Source organism: Epinephelus fuscoguttatus, linkage group LG16 (genome assembly GCF_011397635.1).
Source record: "Epinephelus fuscoguttatus linkage group LG16, E.fuscoguttatus.final_Chr_v1".
In the NCBI taxonomy this organism is placed as follows: Eukaryota; Metazoa; Chordata; class Actinopteri; order Perciformes; family Serranidae; genus Epinephelus; species Epinephelus fuscoguttatus.
In genome coordinates this window covers 9,999,037-10,021,538 of record NC_064767.1, presented here as the reverse complement: position 1 = coordinate 10,021,538, position 22,502 = coordinate 9,999,037, and the positions used below count along the sequence as shown (strand labels likewise).

General features: G+C 42.3%; 1 protein-coding gene across 3 annotated transcripts in view; it reads left to right on the top strand.

The window, feature by feature from the left end:
- The window catches only part of kcnq5a (potassium voltage-gated channel, KQT-like subfamily, member 5a), a 158,287-nt gene that overhangs the window by 87,530 nt on the left and 48,255 nt on the right, over positions 1-22,502 (top strand). For all 3 annotated transcript variants that reach the window (XM_049600053.1, XM_049600054.1, XM_049600055.1), the window contains exons 2-3: positions 20,002-20,092; positions 21,706-21,832. In XM_049600053.1, the coding sequence (XP_049456010.1) occupies positions 20,002-20,092; positions 21,706-21,832 (218 nt within the window). The remainder of the gene's footprint in view (positions 1-20,001; positions 20,093-21,705; positions 21,833-22,502) is intronic.

Below are 22,502 nucleotides of genomic sequence, written 5' to 3'. Positions count from 1 at the left end.
TAGTGGAGGCTCACACACATACACTGCCGTGAGCTGCGCTGACTCAGCCTCTCTCCAGTTAAGTTGCCCTGTCTGTGTGCTGAGGGAACCAGTCAGCCATCTGTTGGCCTAATGAGCTGACTCTACTCCACCAAAGCACGGCTTCACCCCTCTAATTCCCTCATCTGCAGCTCCACAGTATGTGCGAACCTCTCATCTTCAGCGAACACAGTTTTTGACATGTTTTGTTTGCTCTTCATGTTCGGAAAATTGGTCGTGTCGTATGGTCCAATTACCCAGCTGTCACCCTGTCGTCGTCCTATGAACTAAACACATCTTAAAGTCAGTTAGCTTATTCCAACCTACCACCTCGACGCCGTCCACTTAATGAAGTGTTGTTTTTTAATTAATGGAGGGGGCACAATGTCTTAAGATGCAAATAAATGGTCTATGCATTAAAAGTGAGGCTGAGGAAAAAAGGAGCCTCAGATTAATGTCACCAACTCAAGGGATTAACTGACTGAATTGTTTGTAGTTCGTGTGTGGACCAATTAAAATGTAGGCTGTAGGGTGCCTTGGTCTAACAACCAAGAACTGCAACATCCTAGCTTTGAATCAGGCTCCCATCTCACTGCCCTCAATCCCTTTAGGAGCATAATAAGCTCCAAAAACTCCTTGAAAAAGAAATGTAGCTGATGCAGACTCTATCAAGGACTCCATCTTGAGGACTGGCCCTTAAACCACAACAAAACACCTCTCTACTGCATCCCTATTGCAATCAGGGGAGGCTCATTCTGAGTGAAAGGAAATTGATTTAAATGTGCACAAATGTATGAAAAAATGTGAACAGTCTTTTGTGATACGACCCCATTGGGGGCTGGTGAAGCCATTGTAGAATAGGGAACCCCCTGTATGGAGTCTAGATGCTGCTGGTGGTGATGAGATGAAGAGGGTGCTTGTGTTGAGCTCGGCGCAGGCTTTGGATATGATGACTGGAGGGGAATAAGACAGAGGAGGGTGCAACAATATGCCTTAAATGACAGCTGACAGCAGCAGAGGGGAGAACAGATTTAAAGTTTGACGGCAGCAACATGATTGGCTGGCAGAAGTTGTGGCAAATTTTGTGGGGTCTAACAAGAGAGACAAACACTTTGTAATCAGCTGATTGGAATTGAGATAGAGAGAGATTTGTGATTGAATGAATTATAAAGAGAGTCTTCCTGATTGAACTTACGCTGAGCTTCACTTGCTTAAGAGTAATCCACTGATTTGCCTTTTTTACTTGCATACTTTTACATGCATTCTTTTCCTTGTCAAATTCTGGTGAATACATTACCCACAATGCAACTCAATCATCAACAGTCAATTGGAGATTTGGGTATGTCATGCTAGTAGCAGCTCAAGCAGAGATTCGGAGCAGACGAATATAGTGTAGATGACCTGGCTAGGCCTGTCATGATAACAAATTTTGCTGGGCGATTAATTGCGTCAGAAATTATTGCGATAATATTGTGTAATTTTGTGCTTTTAAGACCATTTTTATAATTGTTGTAATTTTGTTGTTTTTAGACCATTTTTTAAACTTATATAATGATAATAAAGGCATATTGATGCAAGTACACCCTTTTAAAGAGAAATAAACTTTTATTTAAGAAGAATATTTAGGAATGCAAAAAGAAAATTTAAATATCCCAAATAACATGTAAAAATATCGAAATAAATACGAAAAATAGACTGTCAGTCTCTCACTCTCAGGTGTGCACTTAAGTTGGTTGTATTCACTCTTTTTGTTGAGCTGGTTTTAGAACAAACCCGGCACACCGGCTCGTCCAAATTACTGGGCTCCCCTCTGTCATTTGGTTTAAATCCAAAACACTCCCACACAGGGGCCGTGGCATTTGGTTTAAGAACAAGTTCCCTGTCTTTCTCTTACGCTCAACTCTCTGTTTTTCTCCGCCTCGTCTCCCCCTCACGAAGATCGCAGTGTGTGTGTGTGTGTGTGTGTGTGTGTGTGTGTGTGCGTGTAGCTCATAGCCCCACCTCCCCCACAGAGACAAAGACACTTGATGACAAGAGCTTTCCCTCCGTTCGTTATGCTAATGAACCAGCTCTCCTGGCTGCCAGACGATGCAGAACAGTGAACGCTCTTGTCGTCCAGTCTCTTTGGTGGAGAGAGACGAGGAAAACAAACACGCATGAATATGGCAATTAATCAGTTAATTAATTAGTTATGTATTGCCGTTTCTTGTATTTTTGTACTTATTTTGCATGCCTAGTTTTTTAAGTTTTAAGTTTTTCAGTTTAAATTTTGAAATCTTTAATCTGTCTCTTTCCCCTCGACTGCTGTAACACTGGAATTTCTCAATTATGGGATCAATAAACGTGTATCTTATCTTAATCCCTTTTAATTTACCGCGCAATTAACCGATTTATCACATATTGCAACAGGCCTAGACCTGGCATAACCTCTTATTGTGCGAATATATGATATACGTGACCTGACATAAACTTATTATCCTGATGTAACTTCAGTTAAATGATCTGACATGATTCTGGCCAAATTTGGTTATGTGAGGAGAAGCAATGGTTCCCGGAGCTGGTTGTCTCAATAACAGGAAAACAGCAGCTTAAGTGACAGGAAACACCTTTTAATGTGTATTGGGAAGCTGTAGGTGTGTCAACTGATACTACTTGTTGTCAGACACTATAGATTGTCATGATGTACGAATTCTTTGGCTACCTCGCCGCGAGTAAACCCTCAAATGTCTGATCCTGTGTTTTGAGTCTCTGTATTCTATAACATAATTGGCGACGAGGTTGGGATGGGTTGTGGAAAGGACATGCAGCATGCTGTATCTCTTCGCTCTGTGTGAGGAGCATGTTGTGGCGACATAAAAAAAGAGGCAGGACATTTTTTGATCTTTAATTCTTAATGTGACCTCACCAGAGTTTTAGGAGATGCAGTGGCTGATGTCAAGAATCCTCCATCTGGTGACCTCACTTCCTTTTTACTCCACAACCCCACTTTTTTTTTTCTTTTTCATTTTCAAGCTTGTAGTCTTCAGCTCCAGTGATGCTGACTCAGGTGACATCACTTGAGGCAATTTATCCGATCTCACTCAGCTCCCTGTTGAGCCACGACAGGCTTTACACAACTTTCCTCACATAGATTCAGTGCTACTCTCCATGACCTGTAGACAGACTTTGATGTATACAATTGATGGAGTGGCTGTCTGGACATTTTCACAAAGAGCAGATGATTGCAAAATGTGGCATGCGAGTGATGCAACACTGTCTGCAACTTAAAAAACACTGTGGTAAAGAGTAAAATCACTGAAGCCACACGGGGATCCTAGAAATACGTCAGTATGTAGGTGTAATCATTCTGACACATGCTGGATGGATATATTAAAAGAACTGCAAAAATGTAGGAGATGTCGTCTTCAATTAAATTTTGCTAAATGTGACTCATCTTTAAATGTCAGATCTTCTTGATCTAAAATAGAAGCCCCATTTTCTGCACTTATTCACTGTATATTTTAGAGTCCATCCAATATCAAGTCTAATAGATTTATTATACATGTTTCACTGCTGAAATGCAAGTCTGCCATATGTTCTGCTATATCGCTTCCCACTGGACAAAAACCCACTAACACGCACTAACATCTGTCTGGGAGAGGTCAAAATTAGCATTCATTCACAGAACAAATGACTCTACATTAGTCATGTGTATTTATCAGCTCCACAACCACCTATTCCAGCTGTCTGTGTCCAAGCAGCGCTCAAACGTGCCCTATTAGTTGACACCCAGTTTAAAAGAGAGACTAAATACGTAACAGATAAAATAAAGAAGTAAGCACTCTCACCTTTCCACTGGCCTCCATGCTGCTTTCTACTTTTTATCAACCTGTTTTCACACTGACATTGAAGCTGATGTGGCAGAAAAAAATATATATACACAATACATTTGGTGGAAAAAGGGTAGTAGAGATGCTTCATAAGGCTAAATGATGCTTTCAAATGGTCAAGGGCAAACATTTAACACAAATATAAAGGTCCAGTGTGTAGGAGTTTAGGGGATATATTGGCAGAAATGCAATATAATATACTGTAAGTACGTTTCTTTAGTGAATAATCACCTGGAAATAAAATCGTTATGTTTACGTTACCTTAGAATGAGGTGTTTATATCTACATGGGGAGCTGGTCTTTGCACATAGAGTCCACCAAGTTGCAACACCTTGTTTCTATAGGAGCACAGAATGGACAAACTAGCTCTAGATAGGACCATTCATGTTTTTGTGTTTTTGTGTCAGCCACCGTAGGATAATTCGGCTCCCGGTAAAAACATTAGGGAAATATTGGCACATTGACATGGCCTTTCGAAGGAACAGCGTCATGAATCACAACTTAACACTTTATCAATATAAACAGTGTTGCCTAGATCTATATCTTGCTTGAAAATATATTGATAAACACAGTCGTTATATCGCCCAGCCCTAGAAAAAGGTAAGCACGCATTTGCAGGTGCTAGGCCATCTGTGACAAGCTGAACAGTGTCAGAGAAACACTGATTTTTAACATAAAACATGCTTTATCCCATGTTATTTATAAATCACTGGGTCCATTTGTTTTGGGGAGTAAAAGACGTCTGCGGATAATTTGGTTCCCGCTAAAAACCTCCTGACCAATGAAAACTGAAGGAACTCTAACCGGGAGTTCATCTGGTTGCATCTGCACTCCTCACTGCTAGATGTCACTAAATCCTGCACACTGCTCCTTTAAACTAAACAGACCTTTATTTGCTTGTAATCTGCTCACTGCACACCAGATAAACTAAACCAAGTGCACCCAAGTTGAAATATTAAACTGTCTGGAAACTACAGTCACACTCCCTCCTTAAAGAAGAAAGCAAGCAAACATGCTTTCCAAATAAGCTTACAAAAAGCCCAGCCTGCCAAAATACAGACAAAAAGCAAGAATAGATTCCTGACAAAACATATTTTTGTCTTGGCTTAACCGAGCTCAATTAAAGCTGCGCAGGCATTGAACTCGCTCAATCATAGCTCTCTTTGGATCGTACCGGCGAGCTCTGAGTAATGAGCCTTCAGGTCCATGCTCCTAGCTCATTGTTAAGTGGCATTAATCAACGCTGCCCACTAAGCCCAGTGGATTTCCTAAGACACAAAAGGTGTAATGCCCTCTGTTGTAATGCACACAATATTGCTGGCTAAGCTAAGTGGAAAAATGGCACTGTTTAGACCACAGCGAGGAGACGGAGGAGAGTGTATCTGTTAGATTTACGCTGCCAGCGCAGAGTTTATTGTAAAACAGATAACTTTGGGTCCTTAACTGTGCTGCAACTGCAGAGCTGTGCTTCTAATTCCTTTGGCTCAAACATTTGATTTGGATGAGACTGTGTTTATGTGTGCTGTGATTTCTCAGAAATCAAATGATAAAAAGCGTTTGATATGAAGTTCAAGGGAAGAGAGACACAGAAGCTGAACCCCCTCCCCTCCACGCTCTGTCAGAACACTCATCATCATCCTTTGGTGATTATGGTATCTGATGTTCTCTTTTTGGCTTGTTTTAAGATTCATATAGGACAACAAAAACATACATTTTGAATTTAACATATAGTTTTGTTGTCTCTCTGTCTCTCCAGCTGCCTGTCTTTGACTCTCACTCATTCTCCACCTGTCTCTCTGACATCTGCTGAGCAGCACTCTGAACAGGAGTCTTGGAGTGGTATTAGTGCTGAGATGGGTGCTGATAGGAATCTGATGTATGGGGTGTGTGCATTTGTGTGTGTGCGTTTGTGTGTGTGTGCCTGTAAGCCGTGTTTTTATGAACCCTGTTAGCTGTTGGCACTCTTCTACAGTCTGTCAGTCTGCATCTAGTTAGCGAGAACACACACACACACACACACACACACACACACACACACACACACTAAAAGCTTTCCGACTCTTCTCGCACCCGTCACCCATCCTCGGTGCATCCCACATCATGGAAAATTGGCTCCTGTCCGGCTCTCTCTTTCTCTCTGCACCCCTCTCCCAAACTTTACTATCTCTCTCTGTCTGTCTTCGCTGCGATCACATGGCTCACATGAAGAGATGAGAAAACAAACAGCTGCCTCTTAAGCTGGTACTCAGTGCTGGTGAGGAGTCACGCTCAGATGTGTCATCAGTGTTTGAGTCCAAGGCATGGTACAGTAAGATTTAAACACAATTAGTATGTAGGCTGTATCTATATTAGGGTTGCAAATTGTATTCCCTTTTACTCAATTAATCATTGGTAACATTAATGATCAGTTAATAAATTATGCAGTATTTAAAGGGATAGTGCACCCAAAAATGAAAATGCAGCCATTATCTACTCACCCATATGCCGACGGAGGCTCTGGTGAAGTTTTAGAGTCCTCACATCCCTTGCGGAGATCCAAGGGGGGAGCAGCTAGCACACCTAATGGCAGACGGCGCCCCAGACTAATGTCCAAGAACACAAAATTGAAACCACAAAATATCTCCATACTGCTCATCTGTAGTGATCCAAGTGTGCTGAAGCCCCGACATAAAAAATTGTTTAGAAAAACGTATGAACTCTGTTTTTAGCCTCACTGTAGCCTGTAGCTCTGACTGCTTCTCTGTGCTTCGCGCTCATATGACCATCGAAAGCATGAGCTTTGCTCACCCATGTTTACATCACGTGACACATGCACCGCAGGGAGAGACAGCAGTAACCACAGTAGCTAAAAGATAATTTGCTCTTCGGTCTTTTAGCAAAGGACAGCCCAACATGTCTGAAGACTTTGAAACTGAGGAGGAGCAGCATTTCTTTGTTGAGCCGTATTTGTTTGAGCCCGAGTATACCAGAGTCGAACACTGGAAACCTGGTGGTGTAGTTGTTTCAAATGCAAAGCAATGCCAACGGATGAGGAAAGTCTTTGCTGCTCAGACTGGGAATTGGCGATGCCTGCACTTGGGAATCTGGACATCAGTAATGACGAGACTGCTGCTCTTCAGAGACCGTGCATCACCGATCACCCTGAGCGTGCACACGTGAGCGCGGAGCACAGAGAAGCAGTCAGAGCTACAGGCTACAGTGAGGCTGAAAACAGAGTTCAAATGACATTTTTCGAAATAACGTTTTATGTTGGGGCTTCAGGACACTTGGATCACTACGGATGAGCCTGTTGGAGATATTTTGTGGTTTCAATTTTGTGTTCTTGGACATTAGTCTGGGGCGCTGTCTGCCATTAGGTGTGCTAGCCGCTCCCCCCTTGGATCTCCGCAAGGGATGTGAGGACTCTAAAACTTCACCAGGGTCTCCGTCGGCATAATGGCTGAATTTTCATTTTTGGGTGCACTATCCCTTTAAAAAGAACATTAAAAATTGGCTTATCCCGAACAATACCAAATGTGTTTTTTCTCACTCGGAGCTCACAGCAGCTAATGCATATTCTTCAACAGCATTGCCTATGAAACATTTAAAGCTGCAGAGGCCTTGACATATGAAACACATTGAATATAACTGAATAATGCTTTGTCTTCCAATGTTGCCTCTGCGCTCTACTGTCCGACCCCAAAATGGCTGCTTTGTCATAAGATAGTTATATTGCACCCTTTGTTTGCTAGTGCCAGTCATTGAAACATGGTTTCAGAATATCTTGTTCCTCTGAAAGCTGAAGGTTAGACGCTAGAATTGTTTATACTTCAGAATCAGATCTTTATTTGATCGATTAAATTTCAAATGCGAAACCAAGTTCTTAACAACCTGTTTAATTGTTCGTCAATTAAGTGTTGTCATCCCTAATCTGGATGGATGGATGGAAGAATGGATAGCTAGGTAGGTAGGTAGATAGATAGATAGATAGGTGGGTGGCTGGATAGGTAGGTAGGTAGGTAGATGATGGATGGATGGATAGGTGGGTGGGGTTGGATAGGTAAGTAGAAAGGTAGGTAGATAATGGATGGATGGATGGATGGGGTTGGATAGGTAGGTAGGAAGAAAGATAGATAGGTAGAAAGGTAGGTAGATAGAAAAGTAGATAGAAAGAAAGATAGAAAGATAGATGGATAGATAGATAGATAGGTGGGTGGCTGGATAGGTAGGTAGGTAGATGATGGATGGATGGATGGATGGATGGATGGATGGATGTTCTTGTTGCCTTCCTGCCATTGCTATGACCGTACCTCGCTACTTCTACTGTCTGTAAGCTCCACTGTATGCTACAGGCATCAGATGATGCACCAAGATTGAGTTTGCGGTTTGTTTGACTTGGTTTCTAAAAACATTAGATTTTCCTGGAGTAGAGAGCACGTGTATAACAGGGAAAAGAAAATGTATGTACGAAATGCACTGTTGCTCTGCTGCTTGTGTTGTCATTTCTTATTTCTGTAGAGTTACAGGTGAATGTGTGAACTCAGCCAGAAGTATTGAATCAATACACTTGCTGTCAGGTAAAAGGTTATATACTGTAACCTTGAGGGCAACAGGTCAGCATAATATAAAGAGCCATGTACCTGCAGCCCATCCGTGACCACAGGTGCACTTCTCTGACGCTTCCTCGAGCAGGACATTGAATTCCCTCCACTCCCTGCTGACCTGGCTCCTTGAACTTTTAGAGGTGAATTCACGAACTATTATAAATGACTGTTATTATAGTTCAACTTTGCTTTTGCTGGAGACAAACTTTTGAGCAGTGTGCAAAGAGAACTGGCCTGTGCAGCGCTACGTCCTTGGCCCCGGCTCTGTTTGGTCAAGTAGTTGCTTAGAAATAAAACCGTATGTTTTATCGCTGCCATCATCAGGTAAGATACTGCACTCGACTGGATAAACACAAGGATTAACTAATAGACCATTGGCAAGGAGTCGGCCTGGCTTCATCCCTGTTTCTCACTCCTTCCCTCTCTCCCTCCCCATCTCTCTCATCTTGCCTTTCTCTCCTCTGTCCTTGTCTTCACTTTATCTACCAGTGTGTGCTTTATTCCATCGTCCTCCCATCATATATATTTGAATACTGTGCATATTGATAAGGATAAAAACATGATCAATAGAGTAAGATCCAAAGAGAGACTAAAAAGAAAGTAGAGACTGGCTGTGCTCACTCTGTTCTCTCAGCTTGTCATCTCCTCCTTAATCTCTCCTTTCTTCTTTCTCTCCTCTCGTGTTATTTCTGATGTACTGATCCACCAGGGCTTTCCTAGAAGGAGAACCGTTATTTGTGGCTGAACTCAATCTTTATCTTCCCATCGCAGCCTCTGCTAGCCCTGCTGCTTTCCTCCGGGAGAACCTGCTGATGTCCTCCTGTAGCGTTCAGTCATTTGTGAATCACAGGATTCAGCATTCTGTCTTTTTGCCGCTGTGTACATCTCTGCTGCTCGTCTTTTCTTTGCACGACCATCCCATCTCCTTTTGTATCCTCTGCTGTTTCTGTTGTCCTGTTACCTTGACACACCACGAGGTATTTACTCCCACTCTTATCCAGAGGCCTCGCCGACTCTCTTGGTTTCTCTTTTTCTCTTTCAGTCTTTCGCTCTCTGTTTCCGTTCCCTCCCTCTGTCTTGATTGAAAGGGTATGCATGGTTGGCACAGAAAGAAAGAAGGAAATAGATAATGATACCAGACGGTATTGTGCGGAAAACCATGACCTTGCATGTACCCAATCCGTCACACACACACATACAACACACACTTTCTCTTCTTCCCGTTCTCAGATGCTCATTTCATGTAAACACAGAAAGGAAACATGTGTGTCCTTTTATAGTGTTCCTCCATTTTTATCATAAACATACTTGTTCATATTTACGTGCTACACACATAGACCAATTTATTAGCTTCAGAAGCGTCCTTGCAGAAGTGTAGATTTACAGTCACACATTCTGCTGATAGTTTGATGCTTTTAAATCCTCTCCCACTTAGATGTGTCTTCTGAGGGGCAATTTATCATCCACATGAAATGGAGAGTCAGATATTCCTCTCTCTGAAGTTGTGTGTGAGTATGGTGTGTGCTCTGGGGCTGCGTGTGTATTCATGCATTTATTCACTTATTTATTTATAGTGCATATTGGTGTAAACAAAACTCTGTATTTCAGGACATTAATTAGTTGGCATAGGTTGACAGATTTTTTTACCGCCTTTCTTTCTAGTCTTTATGCTAAACAAGGCTAACTGGCTGCTCTTGGTTACTACATATTTAACCCTTTGAACCCTGAGCAACTGGCTTGATTTCTTTTAACATGGGAAGAAGCAACATAAGAAGAACCGATCCAATCAATAGCAAGAAATTAGCAAAAAGAGAAAATTAGAAAGAAAGAAAGATAGAAAATTAAAAAGAAACAAACAAGGAAATTACCTGAAAAGAGTGCTTTAAAATACAAAAAACATCATATTTTTAAATATGTAAAATAAAGTATGTATAAATATATAAAATATGTAATATAATTTTATAAGTATGACTATTTTGCAACATAATTTCAAAATTCAATAATAATAATAATTATAAATACAGTTTTTTCCCTTTTTCTTATTTATTATTATTATTTATTATCCTATTTTTTATTTTTTAAAGAAAAAAACATAAAAATTAAAAATTTGTGGAACATTTCTCACCAAGTTGCGTTTTGCCTTTCTTCCCATGTTTTTTTTTTTTTTAGAAATTGCACCAATTTGCTCAGGGTTCAAAGCTTTAAATACTCAGTACAAAAGGAGTCTGAGAGCAGCGCAAGAAAAGGGATGTCGCTCCAGGTTTCAAAGGGTTAATAGACAGGTATGAGCATGGATCAACCTTCACATAACTCTATCTATTTCTTACAATTTAATTGAAATCATCCATGCATATTGCCCACCCCACAAACTCTGGCCTTGTTCAGACCGCCCACCTAAATCAATTTTTTGGCATATCCACATTGTATCTAGACTGGTTTTAGAAAAACACCAAAAAGATAATTGAAACAATTTGCAAATTGAAAACCACAATTTAGAGTCACCAGTTAGGCTAACCTGCATGTCTTTGGACTGTGGGAGGAAGCTGGAGTACCTGGAGGAAACCCACGCTGACACGGGGAGAACATGCAAACTCTGCACAGAAGGGCTCCCCCACCCTGGATTCAAACCAGGAACCCTCTTGCTGTGATGTGTCTTACATCAGACACTGAAATAAATTGTCCACTGGCTGCACCACAACTCGATAGCCCGATTGTTTGGAGGGTGAAACAATGGACCTCTGTTTTTCATGCTTCTGCACTGAAAGGCCGCATCACCACCAGGATAGATAGTTACTGATGCCTATATAGTTACCACAGTAACCGATCCAGATAGGTTGGCGATGTCTGGACACACAAACATGATCTGATCACCTGCATAAACACCATAGACAGTCTGTCACACAGATCTGATTTAAGAAAGTAATCTGATTTGTCTGCGGTCTGAACATTCAGGTTTGTGGACACCATCAAACGTGGGATTGTGCACTGTTGGAATGAAAGGATTATTTGACATTATTACATTATTACATGGAAATGTTGGTGATTATTACATGGAAATGTTGGTGAATAGAACATATAGAGCAGGTAGTTTGGTTTGGTAAAGTGCAGGATGAACATTTGGCCAAAGTTTAATAAGGAACACCATTTAAAAATCTGTGAATTGGAAGCACATTTTTCAGTGTGCCATGTAACTGCTGCTGGTTTCTAGTTGTGTGCATCTCCTCCTGCACTCCAAGATATCACGCTCGTGATGAAATTGCCTTCGGAGCCTGTGCTGCAAATTTCCAAGGACCCGATAACGCACACTCACCTCCTGTGCTCAGGCTTTTCGTCCGTCTTCGTCAGCTTGTAGAGAAGTAGTGCAGGATTTTGGCTGTATTTGGTTTTCTCTGTGGGTCCTCAGGTCATTCATCAGCATAAAGTCAGAGGCAGTTTGTCAGCTGCCATATGCACCAAAGTGGCCGCTCTCTCACAACTGGAACTTGTCTGGAGGCCGCTGAGGACGTCAAGCACCAACTTTACCAGATGTTGGTTTGACATCTTGACGACAGAGCGGGGCAACACTCAGCTGAGATATTTAATAAGAGGAATTAACTGACATTTAGAGTGGAACGTTCAAAGCGCGTCACATCCGCGCTGCCACTGCAGAATAATATGACAGCTGTTTAAAGATACTAAACATCATGAAACAGCTGCCAAGCATCAAGACCAGTGTGCGGCCTTAACTCCTGGGTGCTGTATTCTAGTTTTTACAACTTGATACACATAGGAGGCAAGGCAGCTTTACTTGTATAGCATATTTCATACACAAGGGCAGTTCACAGTGCATTACAGAGCAATAAGATATAAAACATCATAAAGGATACAGAAAAGAGGAAGGAGATTAAAAAGATATAAAAGGTAAAATTAATTACTAAATGATCACCACTAAGGATAGCAAACGTGCAGACAAGAGGTGCAAAGATAAGAGATTATTTAAAATGATTTCAAATTGAGTGTAAAAATAAGGTTGCAGTCATCACAGGGTGGAGTAGGCAGTGTAAAAAAGTTTTTAGCTTAAAAGAGGTCAGAATCGGGGCTGTCTAACATCTTTCAGGTTTGTGCTGCATGATAACAAAACGCTACTTCACCATGTTTTGTTCTGACTCTTGGGGTGGTCAGTAGGTCGGCCCCAGAGGATATTAGAACCGGAGTATGGTGACCTCAAGCGAGGGAGTGAGGGTAGAATGGAGCGTGAGATGGATCAGCAGTTTGGTGCGGCTTCTGCAGTGATGCAGGCACTGCACTGGATCATCGTGGTGAAGAGGGAGTTGAGCCAGAAGGCGAAGCTTTTGATTTACTGGTCCATCTACATCCCAACCCTCACCTTTGGTTGTGAGCTCTGGGTAGTGACCGAAAGAATGAGATCGCAGATACAAGCGGCGGAAATGAGTTTCCTCCATGGGGTGGCTGGGCTCAGCCTTAGAGATAGGGCGAGGAGCCCGGACATCAGGAGGGAGCTCGGAGTAGAGCTGCTGCTCCTTCGTGTTGAAAAGGGGTCAGTTGAGGTGATTCGGGCATCTGATCAGGATGCCTCCTGGGCGCCTCTCGCTGGAGGTGTTTCGGGCACGTCCCTCTGGTAGGAGGCCCCGGGGCAGACCCAGAACACACTGGAGGGATTACATATCTCATCTGGCCTGGGAACACCTTGGGGTCCCCCAGGAGGAGCTGGAAAGTGTTGCTGGGGAGAGGAATGTCTGGGATGCTTTGCTCGGCCTGCTGCCCTCGTGACCCGACCCCAGATAAGTGGAGTAATGTGGTCATATTTCCTAGTTTTTGTCAGGGCAGTAACAGCAGCATTCTGAATAAGCTGCAGTTGACGAACAGCTTGTTTTAAAAGTCCTACAGACAGACCATTGCAGTGATCTAATCTACTGGATATACAGGTGTAGGTGAGCCTTTCAAGGCCTTGCTTTGACATTATTCCTCTGACTCTAGTCGTGTTTTTTAAATGGTAGTAGGCAGATAGCGTTATGGATTTGATGTCCATTTTACAGAGTAAAATCCCCCAAATCACTTTGTAAAATTAACTGAAAATGCTTGAGATACCGATCCATCACAAACATTTCATCAAAATTTACAATAAAAGTTAATTGAATAGTTTAATATTTTTGAAAAATAGGAATATTTGCCTTCTTGTTAAAAGTTAGATGAGAAAATCAACCACCCCTATGTCTTAACAGATGATATGCCATGATTAAGACTTGATTGTTTGAAGTGCTGCAGCTCTGAAGGGACTCTTCTTCACCCACTCTGGAAACGTCCCATTATTCAGAACTATTGGATAAAGGTTCATGAACGCATAAAAACCATTACCCGCACTAGCTTTGAGTTCTGCCTGAGGCTGTATGTTCTCAGTGACCCACACATGACATCTCACTGTGGAACCAGGGGCTTTATTCAGACCAGTATAATGGTGGGAAAGCAAATTATAACGAGACACTGGAGGACACAAGGTGAGGTTCACAGAGCTGGCGAAAATTGCATCATATGAACAAATCTCTCTGAGTTGTAAAGACAGGGCGGAGAAATACGTGGTGAAGTGGAGAAGTTACTTGGAGTACATTGCTGGTGTGGATGTATCTTGAAGTGCGTGAGCTCTCTACCAGCTGCTTGTAGATCAGAGAGGACTGTGGTGCATATTTATGTAGGAATATCGTGTTTTTGTTTTTTAGAATTACTTGTGTACTGTTTTTTTTATGCTTTTTTTTTTTTATATTATCACTTTATAAAGTTACTGTGGATTTTTCCCCCTGTAGTGTATGTACATATATTTGATTTGTTAACACTTGGTGACACTGTTTGTGTTCAATAAAATATTCATGGAAAAGAAGAAGAAAAAAGATTTTACAGAAAAACTGTGGTGCTTTAACTTCTCAAACATGGCCACACAGACATCTGTATTACAGCAATTCACCTCTGAGTGACTGATCAAGAGGCTTGTCTACCTGTGGACTGATCAGTGTAACAGCGTTATTGATTGCACGTGTCATCACACTCCCATCATTCAACAGCAGCTTCACATTGGCCTGTGTGCACCCTCTGAATAATTCCATCATGAGTTGAAATACAGGAAGAGGTGGCACACAGATAGAAATCACACAGTGTGCATGAGTGCGCAGTGATATTGATAACATGTTTAATGCATCTAAGATATTCATTCATTCATCTTCTAACCGCTTCATCCTCTTGAGGGTCGTGGGGGGCTGAAGCCTATCCCAGCTACATCGGGCGAGAGGCAGGGTACACCCTGGACAGGTCGCCAGACTATCGCAGGGCTGACACACATAGAGACAAACAACCATTCACACTCACATTCACACCTACGGACAATTTAGAGTTATCAATTAACCTAGTCCCCAATCTGCATGTCTTTGGACTGTGGGAGGAAGCCGGAGTGCCCGGAGAGAACCCACGCTGACACGGGGAGAACATGCAAACTCCGCACAGAAGGGCTCCCACGCCCGGGATCGAACCGGCAACCCTCTTGCTGTGAGGCGAGAGTGCTAACCACCACACCACCGTGCCGCCCGCATCTAAAATATGACATGTAAAAATGTGCCAATCTTATTAACTCAGATTAAACATGTGGCTCAGAGTGCACATGTTAATTATTTCTCATCATCATGTGTGAACATGATTAATAGTTAATCTCCATCAGTGGGTGGTTTTTGTATCTGGTTCCCTCAAAAAGGAAAAATACAGCTATGGGAGACGTCATTATGAACGTGACGTAGGAATCACAGCAGAATAATAAGTTGTACATGTAGCTTCTGTGTGTAAATTGCAGGAGCTATTCAATTTCATATGATGGGCTCATTTTGCCCAAGGCTGCAATCACAGTAATTGTGCACAGAAGTAACGCTTTAGGTTTTCATTCAGGCACATGGTATTCAATTTGGTTCTTTCACTCTGTTATTTGTTCACTCAAGGCCTCAAAATTCGGAGAGAGCAGGAACATGAGGGTTTTTATTTTTTATTTCAAGCCTTGAACAAAAACTTTTTTCAGATGTGATTTTTTTTTTGTTTAATTTTATAATTGCTGGCATAGTGTGATTGATTTCATGTGCACTGACATTGAACTGAGCTTTTTATTTGACCATATTAAGGTCTGTTATTTGTGTGAAAATGAAAACTCAGACTCAGATGGTAACTAACAGACCAGTTTGTTCCATCTCACTAAACTGTTCAATGTCAACAAGGGCTGCACAATATATTAAACATGAACCTTCACTGGGCGATAAAGATATCACAAACGACTGCTTGAACTGTGATAAATAGTGTATTTACGCGTGCCATTTATTCACAAGCTGCGTGTCAATATATTTGGTCAACCAGATGGAGATCTATTGTCCTAGATGCCCAGATGTAGATGCGAAGGAGTGATCATGAACAACCAATCCCTGTTACAACAGCGGCGTCTTGTGACTTTAGGCCTGCTAGTTTGGAAAGTATTTCTCATGTCACAGAAACTGCTAAATGTGAAATACGTGTTATGGATGTCATTCTCATACTGTTCGTGACGTGTTTTTGTTCTGGTGCTCTACACAGATCTGACACCTGTCCACCCTCCCACTCTGAAGTGAAATCTGGCACTTGGGCAGTGACTTGCAGCGTCAGAAACCAGCGAAAAAGGCGTCCTTTAATGTTGGCATGATATGCAGCCGGTTGCTGTTATAGTTTAGCTGCGCCCGGTGGTCTTGGGGGGAAATGCAGCCGGACAAAGATGAAAGTTAAGGTGGCGAATGTCCAAGTGGGGAGGGTCGGAGGGGGGGTGGATGGGCCCAACAAACTGACTTTCACCCGGGAGACCAGTGTTTGCGTCCCGTAAGATTTTAAAGCCAAATCCTGTTCTTTTTTCCTAAACCTAACCATGTGCTGTTGTTGTAGAAAGAAAAAAAATAAATAAATTCCCAGGTTGTACAGATGTAGTGCCTTTATTTTGAAAAAGAACATTACATTTCCTGTGAAAACAGAAGTGTATTTTGAAAGAAGACAATGCATGTAACAGGCAGAACTTGACACAGTGTCCCAGAACGGTGTTAATATGAGACGAGGTCGGAGTGAGAATGTGTTGCTCTCTGAACTCTGTGCACCACTGCTTCCTGGTAAAGTCAGCAGGGAGCACAAAGGTCCCAAAATTGTGAATACACAGGATATTACCACAGACGTTCCTGTTATCTTACATCCAGATGTTTGCTGTGATAGTAGAGGCTGTATTCTCTTACTGTATGTCAGTGATGATGGTGCTGTACCATCCAGGGGACGCACCTTGTTTTCCCCATGATAATGCGACATTGTGATGATGTGATTGTGGTACCGATTGTCACTGTATTGACTCATGTCGATGATGACCCAGTGATGAATTAATGTCCAGGTGACACACTGATGTCATTTTTTTGTATCACTAATTTCAATCTGCAAAGTAACTAACGCTAGTGAAAAATGTAATTTGCCTCCAAAATGTAGTAGTGTAGATATGTAAAGTTGTATATGATGGAAATACTCAAGTACAAGTATATCAAAATGTACTTAGCTACACTCCTCACTCTTGTCAACATGCAAACTTCAACACCACAACTGGATGGTGTTTGTAGATCTGCTCTCCAGGCTGTCTGTCTGTCTGTCTGTCTGTCTGTCTGTCTGTCTGTCTGTCTGTGTGACAGAAAAGAGCTATTAAAGAAGGAGCCAGTATCAGATGCAGATGTGGGATGGAACCATCAGTCCTTCTCTGCTGTAACCTAGCCACAGCTACACACACTCGTCACACACACACACACACACACACACACACACACACGAGCGTACGCCTTTTTCATATTCCTCGTAGATCACGTGGAAAATAATTGGTGGCATCGATCACACCGGAGAGTCAGGCGAGAGGAGAGACAAAGTGATGGTGAGGGTGTCCAGAGAGTCAGAGAGAGAGAAGTGAACCCAAGCAGAGACTGAGAGATGGGAGACAGAGAAGGGGGGCGAGGAAGAGGAAGGTAGACGTAGAGACGAAGAGCATGAAAGATTAAAGAGAAAGCAAGACAGAGAGGGATGTGGAGAGGAGAGGGGAATAAGGCTGGAACATATTCTGTACACAGAAAACAAACACTCACAGATCTGCAGAGATCAGAAGACAGTAAATATCATAAGGACAGATGGCATCGCTCAGAGAGAACAGCAGGCCGGGGCTGCCAGCCAGTGCATATGTTGCCTGGAAGCTTTCTTATGAATTTTAATTTGTATTTGCTCATTAACCAAGTTACCATATGACTTACATGGGACTAAGAGGTTTCCTTCCAGGCAGCAGAGGAGGGGTATTTTGGGTCAGGCTGGCAGTGAGGAGGGATCTCACTGGACTTAAAATGAGGAATGATGTAATCTGTGCTTACATCGAGATTAGAAAATGTCTCGTGGAGAATTCTTCTTTGACTGTAGCGTTATCACAGCTCCAACTTCCACTCTGGTCCTGATAGGAGCTGCAGTGTAACTGACCACAGGCTGAATCACAGATCTACCAATAATAGTGAGTAATTTGAACTGGGACAGGTCAGCGCAGTCTCAAATGTGTTTTGGAAAAGAGAGGGAGGGGGCAGCTATGGAGGATGCTCCGTCTCCCCAGGTTTGGTGTTTGGGCCTGAGTGGTGGAGTCAGGAGGGTGGCATCAGAGGAGCGGAGACTGAGGGAAGGAGTGTGGCAGTGGAGTGGAGCAGGTTGGTGAGGTAGGAGGGGGCCTGGTTATGAAGGGCTTTATGAGTGAGGAGAAGGACTTTGGATTGGATGTGGAGGTTCTGGAGGACAGGGGTGATGTGACGGGTGAACAGACGGGCAGCAGAGTTCCGGATGCATTGGAGTTTATTCAGGACTTTGGATGATGTACCATAAAGAATGTTGTGACAGTTGTCAATTCTGGATGTGATGAAGGCATGGATGAGAGTGTCAGCAGCAGTGGGGCAGAATGATGGACGAGGCTGAGCTATGTTTTTTAGGTGGAGGAAGGCAGTACTGGAGATTTGATTGAAATGTTTTTCGAAAGAGAGGTTGCGTTTCAGTACATCGAACTGGCCTCACACCTGCAGGCCCAACACGTTCTTATCCAAAGATGTCACGTATCTCTGCTTTGTCAGTCGACGTCATGTTTTCATATTACTCGCTAGGTATCCTCCCACGTCTGCTGTTGACGTTCCAGGACACTGCTACCAATGCTGGGATGTCCACAAAAGCACATGGTTAGCTTGAGGCAACAAAAGCATGCAGTTATGTTTTGAAAAGAACATCATGGTTTGGCTCTACATTACCGAGTGAAAGTCTGCAGTTTGTTGGATTTTGCAGTTCCTTATATTATGTCGTTACCAGCAGCATTTCAACCTGATGCCATCCAGCGGCATATCATACTGCTGTGACAGGTGCTATCCAGCCAACCAGCGGTGTGTCTTAACACCACGAAAAGTTACATCCAGCTGTGGCGTATCATACTGCTGCAAAAGGTGTCTTTTGGCATGAGGTGTCTGACACTGAAATGATTGACAAAGCCGAGGTATTGAACGACTTTGGAATGATTTTACTGACTGCATGTAGCCACACCAGCTCAGGACCTCCACATCCAGCATCCTCACCTGCAAGATCAATGAAGAACAGCCACACGAACAGCTGATGCAACAGTTGGTTTGCAAAACATTCCATCATAACCAACACGTGTGGTTGTGAGGCCGGTTGGATGCGCTGCCAAATTTAAGGAACAACATTGGAGACGACTTACGACAGTGAACTGAACATTAAGTTTATGAGCAACAGCTCTGGTGGACACTCGTGCAGTCAGTGTATATTTTTCTTAATTTTAGTTAACTGACCCTTTAATAACCGCAGTCCTACGTCTGTAAGGTGCAAGAGAAAGGATGGCACTGTGCAGTACAAAAGCATCACAACAGTGGTGACGTCACTCCAATAATGCTGCCAAAAATAACTTTCAGATTTCTGCTGTTGAGAGATTTTTCCTCCCTGTTCAGCTCTAAGTGAATAATTGGACCACAAATCAAACAAATACCACAATCATAGCCTGCAGCGCTGTGTCAACTGCTTATTCAGCCAGTGTTACTATGAGAGGGATTAGTTCGTGTTCAGTCCATTCATACAGTATGTGAATCAGCTGAATCGCCACGGTAACAGTAATTTAATAAAGCCTGGTGAAGCTTTAAACAGTCTTAGCCTGGTCCCAATAATGTTTGGTACGGTTTAAATCCTGCTTAATGTAGCCTGGCAGAGGAGAAATAATCACGTCATTTTAGAGCTTGCAGGTTCAGTGTGTGTGTGTGTGTGTGTGTGTGTGTGTGTGTGTGTGTGTGTGTGTGTGTGGCTGCAGATGTGTGCATTACCTGAGCTACTGAGCCAAAACTCGTTATTTAGTGATTCGATTTATTATGCACAGCTGATTTTTGTGTGTGTGTGTGTGTGTGTGTGTGTGTGTGTGTGTGTGTGTGTGTGTGGGCATTTTGTCTCCACAGGTTCATCCTGGTGTTCGGATGTCTGGTTCTCTCAGTATTTTCTACAATCCCTGCTCACCAGGAATTCTCTGCACACTGCCTGCTCATCCTGGTAGGACGCACATGCACGCACAAGAGCACACACACACACACACACACACACACAGAGTAAGTGTGTTCAATCAGGATGTGTCTCCCAGGGAGGACTTACTTATTCTGCGCTGATGAATTTTGAAAGTTCCACATGATTATGTTAATAGTATTGTGTGTGTGTGTGTGTGTGTGTGTGTGTGTGTGTGTGTGTGTGTGTGAGTGATGCTCATGTCTGAATTAGAAATGCTGATTGTGCATCCTCAGCACTGTAATGAATTGTAATAGGTCCCTCGCTACTCAAGATCAAAATCAAGCTGTTACAACTCAATTGAAGTGAACAGTCTGCGCCTCAGATGTGATTAAGCAGAAAATCATGGGGACAGCGGGGCGGAGGGAAGGAGGGAGGATGTAGCACAAATAAACTAGAAGCAACAACACATCCATCTTAAGTAGAAACACGGTTTATGTAGAGAGCAGTGCGCAGACGTCACAGGGTCACTTTACTGAAGCCACATAAATATGAATCACCTGTTGTAGCAGCCTTGGAGACAGTTTTGTTTTCATTTGCCCGGGTTATGAGATCCATCTCTGAATTTCTGCTTCCACTCCAATAGCATGGAGGAAAAGGATTCAGTGTGCTACGCTTTCTTGCTACCGGCTGTAGCCTGTTTCCTAAATTGTTGAACTACCTTTTAAGGAAATGATTTCGCAGTTTATTCCAACAAATATAAAACAAGGTTAGCCCTTCTTACTGCAGACATCTTTAACTGTCATAGCAGGAAAAGCTCAGGTGTAACTAATAACAGTGAGGATGGCTCTGTTCCACTGAAGTGTCGCAGCGAGTCAAACAAGTGAGCCAGCATGCGTAATAAGAGGACCCTGGAACTGGCACACCTAAATGGAATACAGCCAGTATTAATGTTATTAATTACGCCTATTCTTTCCCGCCAGGATATGACAACATGTTGACCATGTCCAAAAATGATAGTACAAGTAATTTATTAAACATTTACCTTATATCGACCTTTGAAATAGTAAGACAGAAAATTTTATTTATGAATTGCCTTTTTCAAACAAAACCTACAAGGTGCTGAGCAATAAAAACTTGAAAGAAAAATAACAAAGCTGAGAAACAGAAGATAAAAGGTCTTAAAACTACACAGAGAAAAACAGTATAAATGCATTAAAACTGCACAGAAGGCAAATACACATTACAAAACGAAGTGCTTACAAAACGAATTAGTTTTTAATAGCTTCTTAGAAATATCCACTGACTCTGCATTTTTACAGGTAAGGGAAGATGGTTTCAAGGAGTGAGAGCTACAGCTGCAAATGTGCGGTCAGCCTTAGAAGTGAAGTTAGATTTTAGGACTTGATCAGAAGACCTGAGGGATTACGGTGATCCCACAATATCCAGGAGACACAATAATTCAGAAATGTAAAGCAGATCCAGCTGGTGTAGGTGATTAAAAGACTATTGTTATTAAAAGAATGCAGCAGATTGATCTGAGAGTGTTTTCTGTAGGCGACAGCTACGACTGCCTTTACTGCTTGTGCCTCTGCATCTGTAGCATTTAAGGTTTAAGCATGTGGGTGTGTGTGCGTGTGTGTGTGTGTGTGTGTGTTCTGCAGGAGTTTGTGATGATTGTAGTGTTTGGTCTGGAGTACATCATCAGGATATGGAGTGCTGGCTGCTGCTGTCGCTACCGAGGCTGGCAGGGACGCCTCCGCTTCGCCAGGAAACCGTTCTGTGTCATAGGTAGGTCTGTGTGTGTGGGTGTCACAGTGTGTCACTGGCTGTCTAAGCAATAGAAGGTATATGCTGTGTCTCAATTTGCATTCTTCTGTACTTATCCTTGCCATTTAAGGTGCATAAGTGCATTTACACTGACAGGTGTTGCAAAATGCAGCACACTGTGGTGTAGTCTTGGTCCTCATCATGCCAATGTAGCATAAAGGGAAGGCACCACCAAAAAAACATGGTGGCCCGGGAAGCTGCAGTAGCTGTAGTTGCTCCGATAAACAAGCAAACAAGTCTGCGGATATTTCGGCAAATTCGCAAATTGCCTTTTATTCTTTAAAACCTGAGCAAATTAGCTTGGTTTCTTCCACAAACATGGGAAGTAGGCAATGAGCAATGAAAAAAGAAATGAAGCAAGAAATTAGTAAATTTAGAAAATTAAAAACAAGAAAATTTGTTAAAAAAAAAAAGAGGAAAAAGCAAACAAACAAGGAAATAACCTGGAAAAAAAGAGCTAAAAATTTATAATAATTCTGTAGCATGATTTTAAATATTTAATAATGAATAAATAAATGAATAAATACAGTTTTTTCCTAGCTATTTTTTTCTTTATTTAATTTAATTTAGTTTATTTTTCATTGTACTTATATGTGTGTATGTATGAATTTTGATATGTGTGCATGTGTGT